Source organism: Gymnoscopelus microlampas (genome assembly GCF_963454915.1).
Source record: "Gymnoscopelus microlampas genome assembly, chromosome: 5".
Classification (NCBI taxonomy): domain Eukaryota; kingdom Metazoa; phylum Chordata; class Actinopteri; order Myctophiformes; family Myctophidae; genus Gymnoscopelus; species Gymnoscopelus microlampas.
In genome coordinates, this window is record NC_139942.1 from 36,227,532 (window position 1) to 36,239,250 (window position 11,719).

At 38.0% G+C, this 11,719-nt stretch overlaps 1 protein-coding gene across 1 annotated transcript; it reads left to right on the forward strand.

Moving 5' to 3' along the window:
* Nucleotides 1–3,885: 3,885 nt before the first annotated feature.
* On the forward strand, nt 3,886–8,079 carry LOC311046028 (CCN family member 1-like). The gene is made up of 5 exons (XM_084058119.1): nt 3,886–4,006; nt 4,129–4,342; nt 4,724–5,074; nt 5,937–6,151; nt 6,773–8,079. Exons 1-5 carry the CDS (start codon nt 3,959–3,961, stop codon nt 7,070–7,072), a joined length of 1,128 nt encoding a protein of 375 aa, XP_083914245.1. The 5' UTR covers nt 3,886–3,958; the 3' UTR covers nt 7,073–8,079.
* Nucleotides 8,080–11,719: the final 3,640 nt, after the last annotated feature.

Sequence of the window (11,719 nt, forward strand, 5' to 3'; positions counted from 1 at the left end):
GGGGCCCTCATACAAGGTCATTATGATTATGCATGCACTTCATGGTATCACAACACCTCCAAGGCCCTAAAAACAAGGCTCCAAACATCCCAAAACAAACTTGTAAGGCTACTTCTTGGCCTCAATTACAAAACCCATCTAACCCATGCCCATTTTGCTAGGATTGGATGGCTTAGGGTTGAGGACAGAGTACAGCAACTTGCTATGGGCCTGGTCTTCAAGATACACCACAACATTGGGATCCCCCTGTATTTGTCAAAATACTTCCAAAATGTTAATCAAGTCCATGATCATAACACCAGAGGCAGCTCCACAAACCATGTTCAACCCAGATTTGGCACAACAAAGGGAATGAACTCTTTCTCATGCTATTCATCTAAAATGTGGAATGCCCTACCAAAAGGAGTAAAGGAGTGTAAAACCCTACTCACTTTCAAAAATGCCCTAAAGATACACCTTCAGGAGGCTGCAATTCAAAAATGGCCCCTGTCCAAGTCCTAACCTACCCCATGTCCTAACCTAACCTACCCCCCCCCCTCTCTCTTTCTTTTTTTGTACATATTTTTCACCCTTCATACCAGTAACCTGTAAACTGATTGTATGACTTTCTGTATAGTAGTGTGTATATCTGTCTGTCTCTTATATGTCATCATGATTTGTGTGCGTGGGGATCTCATCTTAAACAAGCTACGTGCTTAACTGAGCTATCCAGTTTAGTAGACCTTGTATTGCGAATTTGTACTTCCATGTACTGTTATGTACTGTCATGTACTGTTCTCATGTCTTACTAAATAAAGTACATCAATCAATCAATCAATCAATCAAGATTAACAGCATTAAACACAGTGCAAGTCCACCAGGACTACATATAAGTACCACATATAAGTATAGGCTAATAAAGCTTTTTATGTTAATATTTGAAGTGTTTTGGGGGAAAAGTGGAAAAAATACATAGATATTATTATTTATTTTTTACTTCCCCTAATTATAATTTTACAGGAACTGAAACCAGTGTTCACCCTGAGTTTTATTTTGTCATGTCCTGAGATATACTGTGTCAATGAACAACCCCCACCCAAGCCAATCAGAGTGGAATATGAAAAATCTGACTGATGCATCTGATGAATATAAATGTATGAGTCCAGAGATAAGGTGTAGCCTACCTCTTTGTGTGACTTTTGGTTCCATTTGTACACTATCTGAGATAAATTAACACATGATTTTATAGTGCAGATTGGGGTCCCATGGATTAAAGATTGATTGTATCAAGTGGGGCTCCATGGCCTATGGCGTCTTATGCCTACAACAGTGTCGGCTGCAGTGCAAACCAAATTAATTCACGGTGATGACAATAAAGCCCATCCAATCCAATCCAGTCAAGTCCAGTCCACTGTCTCACTGAAAGCTAATTTCTAGTGAAAAAAGGTGATTATTACATTTTACATAACACACTCGTGACTCCAAACAATTGTATGAGTAATGTGTAAATGAGTACATATTTCATAATTATGAATTGCTGTGGTGGAGAACATGGGATGACACAGTCATGTATGTTTGCCAAAGTTGCACTTTGGCAAACATACCCCAGCTAAATGACTGATAAATATAGGAACCAAACTGACCCTTAAGGGTCTGTAGCCTCAGAGAGAGAACAAATGGAACCAAATGGACCCTTAAGGTCCATTTGTTCCAGTGCATCATTGTTGATATTCCTTCCAAGCCTATAGTTTCACCTAAACAACAAGCTTTGACATGTCAGTGTGATTCCGTACTGTGTATGTACTGCCGATGTAGTCCTGTTCCAAGGTATCTAGACACCTGAAGGATATTCGTCATTCCTCTACCCAGCTTGGTTCCACTTCCACAATTCTTTTGGTGTTGCTTTTGCAGGAATTTTCTCCAAAACACAAAAGTCAGCAATTTTCCGGCACTGGTGACTATCCAGTCCAAAAGGTTGGTAAGGCTTTGAGTCTGAGGTATGCTGGTCATCTGCCTGAGTTGGCATCAGGGCAGGAATTTCAGGGAGGCCACGAAGGCCATGGCTGTCGTTGACCCTCAGTTTGGCTTTGTGTCCCTCAAAAAATTGCATGCCCTGAGGCCACAATGGCCGTAATGCCCCAGCTTACTGTACCACTTTCTTTCCAGTGTCTTTTGTTGAGATTCTGAATTCTTAACTCCCCTGAGTCCCCATCTTTAAACCAATCCAGTAACTTTGATTGGTGCAGGGCTGAGCATGGATCAGATTGTAAATACCATAATTTATTTACTTCACTGGCTGATAGGCAGATAGTCAACTTTCAAATCATCCTTAACCCTTACATTCAATTAATTCTTTCAATGGACTAAAATCTTGTTTTATTTGATGGCCTTCCTGCCCTGGCATTTGGCCTTTGTGCCCTCAAAAAATTGACAACACCAAAGGCCAAGTGGCCTGGCCCCTAAAATGACGAAATTCCAGGCCTGAGTTGGCACCAATATGAATGGTCCCTTAAACCATAGTAGACGAAATAAAGGTTGTTGTGCCAACCTTGCTTCCTCAGCCTCACAAGTCATAATGAGTGCAGTGGCATTTTCCTTGTGCTTCTCTTTGTTCTTTGAAGTGGGCAGAAGTGGATGCTTTTTCCACAGGGTTCTTCCAAAGAAACCTACAATGTTGAATCATCTTGAAGGGAATGTTGCTTCTGGCATTAGTCAAGCTTTCTGAAATGTCTTTTGTGTTCTCTCACTCCGGACGCACTCATTCAGAATGAACAAAGGATTCCAAAGGTCCAAATATTCCAAGAGCCAGTCTTTGTTTTGAGACATAGTTTGGGATAGACAAACTTAATTCACACTCGTCATACCCCAGTAGATCACTTATAGGAAACGTAAATTAAACTATGGAGTTATATTGCTACATTTCTACTCCACAGTGCAATGAAATATTAGTTTCACCTTTCAATCAACTTTAAAGGTTAAAGCATTTACCATAGACAATGTGCAACAGTCTAAACGGGGTTGCAGCCTAATCCAAGAAAGAGTTTCAGTTGGTCATAGAAATATGTGGCTTTTCTTTCAATATTTATGTCAGAACTTGTGGTGACCTGATGTTAATTCCCTGATGGGCCTCAGTTCAGGGTTGATGAAATGTTTAAAGTAGCAATATCTCTTTTTTCAGGCTTTTCTCAGGTGAACCAGGGACTCGCTGTCAGGCATCAGAGCCTATGAAATAATAATAATAATAATGGGACAGATTTATACAGCACCTTTCTAAGTACTCAAAGTCGCTTTACATAAAAGAGTATTATGTGCCCTTACCACTCCATCAGTGTGTCAGTGCGCCCAAAAGTAGCCAATATCTAAACTATTAGGCACATTTTGTTTTGAGATTTGCTTACGTTCCACTGCATAAACACACAGTTGTGCGTCTTGTTTTGTTCCCTTCAAAACCAAGGGATTTATCTTCACTTTTGAATTTTACATTTCTAAAAACACTCTAATATTGACACAATGTGTCCAGAACCAGAAAAAGTAATATGCTTTTATTTAGTGCAAAAAGTGCAAAACATGTGCAGGATAAAATATGACAAAATATATACAGTACATATGTTTTGTCAATTAAATATATATACAAGATGTTTGGGATCCACTTAAATAGCATAAAGAATATAAAAATTAAATTGCATGTTTGAAATGGAAATAAACTCTAAGAATGGAAGACAGACAGTGTGATTGTTGCTGCTGTAACTGAGGGGGGAAATTTGGCTTATGGGAGGACTCGTTGAGAAGCATTCCTGACATAGTTTTGGAACACCTCGTCAGTTCATGCATACGTCACATCTTGTTGTATAAAAGGAGATGGGGACACCAAGGAGCATGAGCAGACCCAGCACCCAGCAGTCAAACAAGTACACTTTTTTGTGTTTGGGGAAGGACATTTTCTCCACCTAAATATCAACATAACAATTGACTCCTTAAGATGGGGACACTCTCTGTCATCATTATCCTCTGTGCAACTATGAAGACAGTAAGTCAATAATTATCATTCTGTTTATAATGTAATACCTCGTCAAAGTTTAACATTTTACCCACTGTTATCCTGAGGAAAAGACACACAGCAGTCATCAGATTAAAAATGACTCAATGCAGGTTTCATCATCTTGTCCGATGGAATGTGAGTGCCCTCGAGACATCCCCAGCTGTGGACCAGGAGTCAGTCTCGTGCTGGACAGATGCGGCTGCTGTCAAGTTTGCGCAGGACAGCTCAATGAGGACTGCACCAGTAACAAGCCGTGTGACCACATCAAGGGACTGGAGTGCAACTTTGGGGGAGGCTATGGTACAATAAATGGCATCTGTCGCGGTACAGTGAATTTTATATAATATACAGTATATACTGTGTGTGTATACACCCACAGTATATATATACCGTATATATACACACTCACATACTGTATATAGGCTACACATATATACTGTGTGTGTACATATATATACAGTACACACACACACGTCACACACACGCGCACGCACGCACGCACGCACGCACGCACGCACGCACGCACGCACGCACGCACGCACGCACGCACACACACACACACACACACACACACACACACACACACACACACACACACACACACACACACACACACACACAGACAGACAGACAGACCATTTCTTTAAAATCCTTTACAGAGAAGACACCACTGTTTACCTGTGATGTTTTTTCTTTCCTAAACAGCCAAATCAGATGGAAGACCTTGTGAGTACAATAACCAGATTTACCAAAATGGGGAGAGCTTCTGCCTGAACTGCAAGCACCAGTGCACTTGTATGGATGGTGCTGTTGGTTGCGTCTCTCTGTATCCACATGAAATGACATTGCCCAAATTGGACTGTGCCATGGCCAGGTTGGTCAAGGTGCCTGGCCGCTGCTGTGAGCAACTGATATGCCCTGAAGAGGGAAAGACAGGGAGACCTCCCATCAAGAAGCACAGCAAAGACTACAAGGGAGACAGACAACCTGTGCATGACATCACCGACAAGAATGAGCTGACTCCTGTTGGCAGAGGAGGACTCAAGTCTTTACCCGGTGAGCAGTTTCACAAGTCCTGTCTGGTCATATTATTATTAAGCACTGCAGAAGACCATACTGTTACTCTAACGATGTTAAAAAAGCTAAAGCTATCAAACCACTTAAAGGGATATTTCACTTTCCAAAGAAATTGGGTAATTTTAACGTCTACTCAGTCTTTTGTGAGCCTCACAGACAGTCTTTAAGTTGCTTGATTCAGTATTTAGATATTTGATATTCATTTTATCAGACACGCCCCCTTCCTATACAAACCCATTATAACTTCAAACTCCATTTTAACATGTTAGATTTATCAAAAACACCCATCCTTGTATTTAAATCTTTTCATTTTCCCATTTAAAAAATAAAAATAAATGGTCTCCTCACGTAGAAGGACAATGTCAGTCAGCAGAACCAAGGACTGGTGTTTTTGATGAATCTAACATGGTTAAAATGGAGTTTGAAGTCACAATGGGTTTATAGGAAGGGGGCATGTCTGATAAAATGAATATCAAATATCTAAATACTGAATCAAGCAACTTTAAAAAAAAGCCTGAGTAGACGATAAAAATGACCCATTTATTTTTTTAAAGTGAAATATCCCTTTAAGCTCTATACGTCATCATTACAACAAATAGCAAAAATAGCCACATTTTAAATATCACGATGCGTTGTGAGATTGTGGATCAGCTATTTTAATGATTCCCCAGTAATGCATTAACAGTACGACAAACAAAAGTTAAAAATGTTGCTAAAATTAGGCAGGCCAGGGTTAATGTGGCTCAGTAGCAATAGAAGAATCTATGATAAAGTGCACAGCTGGAGATTGATTCCTCATTCACTCACAAAATCTCTCCCAACGTTTCTTGTTCATTTTCAGATTTCATTAGTGAACCAATGGGTCACGTGTTTAACAGAGGAAGGGAATGTGTGACTGAACCCACAGCCTGGACTCCCTGTTCCAAGTCCTGTGGTACCGGAGTTTCCTCTAGGACCTCTAGGATGATCAACAATAATGGCCAATGCAAATTAGTGAAGGAGACTCGCATATGTGAGGTTCGCCCATGCTCCCAAACAGCTTTCACCAGCTTGAAGGTATGCTATGCCATTTTATACCAACATAAACAATGAGCAGGGGACAATGACACTATACCAACTAGGTTGGTATAGTTCTAGGCCCTTTTATGCAGTGGTGGAAAAAGTACTCACATTTTTTACTTAAGTAAAAGTATCAATACTGCGATGTAGAAATACAAGTTACAAGTAAAAGTTTGGAATAAAAAATGTACTTGAGTAAAAGTACAAAAGTATTGGTTTCAAAATGAACTTAAAGTACCAAAAGTAGGAAGTATTCATTATGCAGAAAGTCCCATTTCACAAGTTTTCAAATGTATAAAATGTATAGAAATCCTTTCAAAATAGCAGATCTACAAGCTCACAATGCGTCGCATCGCAGCGCATTGTGAGCTTGTAGATCGGCTATTTTCAAATGGCTCTAAATTAAAAGTGGTTAATGTGTGTTTAGTAACTAGTAACTAAAGTTTTCAAATAATTGTAGTGGAGTAAAAGTACAATATTAAAGTAAAAGTAAAATTACTTGAGTAAATGTACTTAGTTACTTTACACCACTGCTTTTATGGAATATGATTTATGAATCTTGTGAGCATTCTGTCATCTAGATTTCTCATCGACTTCTGGTTACCTTTTCTTTAACAGATGGGTCAGAAATGCAACTACGTAGAAAAGGCCAAGCAACCAGCTAAACTGTTTTATGCAGGGTGCCACAGCCTAAAAACTTTCCGCCCAAGGTACTGTGGAGTCTGTCCAGATGATCGGTGCTGCAGCCCTCACCAGACCCAAACAGTACACGTCCGTTTCCGCTGCGAGGACGGAGAGACCTTCAGCAAGAATGTGATGATGATCCAGTCTTGCAAGTGTGACTTCAACTGTTCCCACAGCAACAACCCCTCTGCGTCATACAGACTCTTAAATGATATTCACAAATCCTACAGGTAAAGAAGACAGACTACAATGTGAGATTTAGTGAAAAAAAGGGTTAGGCATGCAGGCATTATATAAATGGAATATAAATGGAAAGTCAAATTGTATGAAATTGCTTCATAATACTGGAGCCTCATGTTTGCTTCATTGAGAAGCGGTAATGTTATATTGTAAATTATTTTAACAATATTTCTTGCTAAAATAAGTAGCTCTATATTCCCATAGCAATCATAGCTCTAGAGTGTTTGTTCAGTAACAGGGGTCTCCCAGTCCTTCCAGTTATGTAGTACACAGAAAATAACATTTTCATCCAGTCAGGAGAAAGAAAAAACTCTAACCCTATACAGGATACAGGATAAACAAGTGAAATTGGATGTGATGGGGAGAAAAAAAAAAGAAAAATAAGCAAGACAACATAAGAAATTGGAACACAAGCTGATAAATTATCTTTGTGTTGTTCCCTCTCCTTGATTGGAAGAAAATGACCCACCTTAAAAACGTGTTTTCTAATAATTAAAGAACTGGAGAGACAACAATAACCGTAACCAGAAAATATAACTTACAGCACATTTAAACGACCCAAATATATACAGTATGTTTTCTGTATACTTATGAAAATACTTTTGAAGTCTGTAACTCTACTGACATCACAGCATAACATGTCTACACACTAAAAGGAAATAACATTTTATGGCAGCTACTACAGGAATCATTACAAGATGTGTAATCATGTCTTTGTATGTATACTCTACTTACCAAGTATTATTCATAAATGCATATATTTTTAATATAATTTGTCTTTCATTGCTTGTTTTCTTAATGATTATTTATTAATCATATTTGACATATTACCTTGAATATTCAAACAATCATTCTTTTTAGGGTTTAAGGGAGTAGAGCAATTATGTTTAAACACATCTGGGGGTGTAGTTTGTTATTAGTTGTAGTGTCAGTGTGTGTGTGTGTGTGTGTGTGTGTGTGTGTGTGTGTATTTGGTTTTGAAAAATATGTTTAGCTTACAATGAGTAACAGAAACTTACCGCAGAATTCAGCCAAGCATGGAATTGAGGAACAACACTGTTTCATATTGACTAAGCACAGTCACTAAGTGAACAATTTGTGTTGCTCATATTGAATGAAAGACATACATAAATTAAAAGTACTAAATTAAAGTTTTTCTACAAATAATTGTGTGTCCATCGCTCATATGGTCTATGTGCATTGTGCAAGAGTAGCCTGAGCCAATTTTGTCAGAGCACGGTAGCACCCCTAAACAACCAACCAAACTTTGAGCTGTGAATACAGTGGAAATTACTTGTAATAGTGTTTGTAAAACAGACCAGTGGGTCACTAAAAGTTGTGGAGGCTTGATGAGCACACATGATCAGGGTGTGTCATGATGTTGCACTGCAATTCCAAAACAATTTGCCAAAAGTCAGATGTAAGCATATTTTCCAGTAAACAGTGGAGACACAAATTCCCAGAGCATGATCAACAGAATTACGTAAACAGGCAAGGAGACCAGGAGACCAAAAACAAAACCAAAGGAAAGAACGAGGGCACTGACGCATACAGAAATGAAATGGTTCCATCCTCTCTCTAAGAGCACAATAGATCTTTGTCTAAGAGAACTTGAGAGAACAGCACTCTGGGGAACAGTTCAGTTCCAATAACAAGCCACAATATCTCAGGCGATTATTTTGGACCTTCGATAGTTTACAACATAAATCCAGCAACAGCATCGAAACAGGATGGCTTAAACACAGTAAAAACAAAACATAGATCTGTATCTGTAGCTATTAGGCAATTCTGCAGAACGTCTCCAAATTCTAACATCATCTCACATCACCGCTGCAGAAACCTACATCTAGATCAGTTTAGGGGAGCTGCAACTAACGATTATTTTATAAGTGGTTATTCTATTGATTACTTTTCTGATAATCGAATAATCAAGATGCACATTTTTTTCATTTCATCAAAAAACATTGACAAACCCGCAGGTCCCTATATAATGTACCCTGATGTCATCAACATGTCATAGTGCTGACATTATAGTATGGTCTGGATTCCATATTTGGGCATGCCTGACACGGAACTCCATATAAGGGACACAGACAGATACAGAAATCTCCATATATGAGCTATAAAGAGACAGAGACAGACAACGGGTCTAACGAGTATTGCGTAATATGGCGGGGCATGCATTCTCAACCGGTGCACGTCTAGTTTGATTAAAATCGAAAAGGTTTTAAATAATTGATTGAATCGATTAGTTTGATTAACTGTTGCACCCCTATATCAGCAGGGGTGGAAAGTAACTAAGTAGTAAGTACATTAAGCACTTAAGTACAATTTGAGGTAATTGTACTTTTCTTAGTATTTCCAATACTTTTACTTTTACTCCATTACATTTATTTGAAAACTTTAGTTACTAGTTACTTTGTAGATTTTGATTATTATTACAAAACATACATTAATCACTTCAGCCCTATATACATTTCGGCCATAGCTTGTAGATCTGCTATTTTCAAACGTTTTTTGTTATACATTTGAAAACCGAAAATGGGACATTCTGCATAATGAGTACTTCTACTTTTGGTACTTTAAGTACATTTTTATGCCATTGCTTTTGTACTTGAACTCAAGTACATTTTGAATTCCGGACTTTTACTTGTTCCAGAGTATTTCTATATTGCAGTATTAAGTACAACATTTGAGTAATTTCCCCACCACTGTATATCAGTACACTGATGGTGGGTAGGGTGCTGCTAAGCTGGAATTAAATCACAAATTCCCAACTAAGGCATTATATTTCACACACAAGACCAAACAGCAACCATAATAACCATGTAATCGACAACATTCTCTCAATATTGTGTTTTGTATTAGTTATGCTGGTAACGTATAACCCTGGATGGGTGTGTCTTGCAAATTACTTTAATTATCATGCCTTTCTGTCAGGCTCATTGCAAATACACTCACTAAACAATACACTTCATCAGTTGATTATCCCTTAAAAACTCCACACGAACAAAATGCAAACAATGGCTATTGTTACCACAACACTCAGAATTGAACATATATAAACTATATAAACAGAGGCAATATGAACATAACAATGAATCAGTCCAACATCTATTCATCGCACTGTTTTCTTCCCCAACCATAATTTGAGTCCTCTGTTAAAATCATTTCCATCAGTCTCTAGTTTCAGATCAGTGGACAAAGAGTTTTTCACTGAAAAGACAGAATGACCAAATGAGGTCTTGTACAGTATATTGGAACAAGACAGTCACTAATGCCACAGATAGATAAGACAGACAGACAGACAGACAGCAAATTTAGACTCTTGCCATCACTAGCTAGCAATCAAATAATTATAATAAATTGCATTATTTAGCTGTAATAATCAGTTGTTTGTATGTATTTTTTCTTTCTTTTCACTGAGCCCATTCTAGAGAATTAAGGTATCTCTCTTTAAAGAATTGGAAAAGCATCAGGCTTTATAACCAAGAACACTGACTGCAGAGTGTTTGCATACAATCATATTTGCAATGACAACCTTACATAATGTTTCCTGAGAATTGAATTGTGAGCTTAATGTTTCCTGAGAATTGAATTGTGAACTTAGAGTTAGAGTCAAGTTGTATCATTTACCGCTAGTGTATTAGCTTAACCCATTTAGACCGGAGGCCGATTCAAAAAACGCCTTCTAAGTTTTCTGAAAAACATATATTTTTATTCAAATAAATGACAAAAATGTATGTTGCTATATACTGTATATAGCAACAATTACAACAAAAGGGGCTCCCAGATTGAAAGGTATAGTAACGTATTGGTGTTCCAGGTCTAAATGAGAGTAGTTCTCCCAAAAATGTATGTATTTTCTATCGATTACAATACTCACGCCATGTCTGTCTGTCTGTGTCCCTTTTGTGCCCATATATGGAGTTACGTCCAGGCCAGTCTATGACGTCAGTACTATGACGTCATATTGATGACCTCAAGGGGGATTTGCGGCTTTATCTATATTCTTTTCCTCATCCGTCGGTCTGTGCCCTTTTATGCCCATATATGGAGGTCTCAACATGTGTCTGTCTGTTTGCATTGTTCCCGACTAGCATCATTCCCAAGTAACATTTTAACACATTTAAAAGCAGACTGATTTGAAGTCTAGCTAAAAATACTGCCTGCATTTATGAACGAAATTTTTATATAAGTCATATTAACTGTGCAATGCTTGTTAGACAACATGGAATCATATTCAAAATCAAAAAATAAAGCCATTCACCGAGCAATTGTCTGTTCATGATGATAATGGTCTCATGATAAATGGCAGAAGTTGGGAGGAATAGTCAATGAAATGTTGCGTTATGGTCTTTTAAAACATTTTTTTTTATTTTCCCTATGAAAACCTGACAAAACATAAAAGGGAAAATTTCAGAATATTTGTATTTTGTAAAAAAGACCTTTCAGTTAATTGAGTTTGTTGAAGTAAGAAGTTCACATCAGAGCTAGTACAGCGCTAAAACGGGTATACATTAATTTGCTTGGTTTAAATGGGTACTTAATAAGTAGATAGCTAAGTACTACTTATCTATTACAGTACATTAGAATGGGTAACACATGTACAAAAGGCAGACTCAGAAATCTTTGAAACAG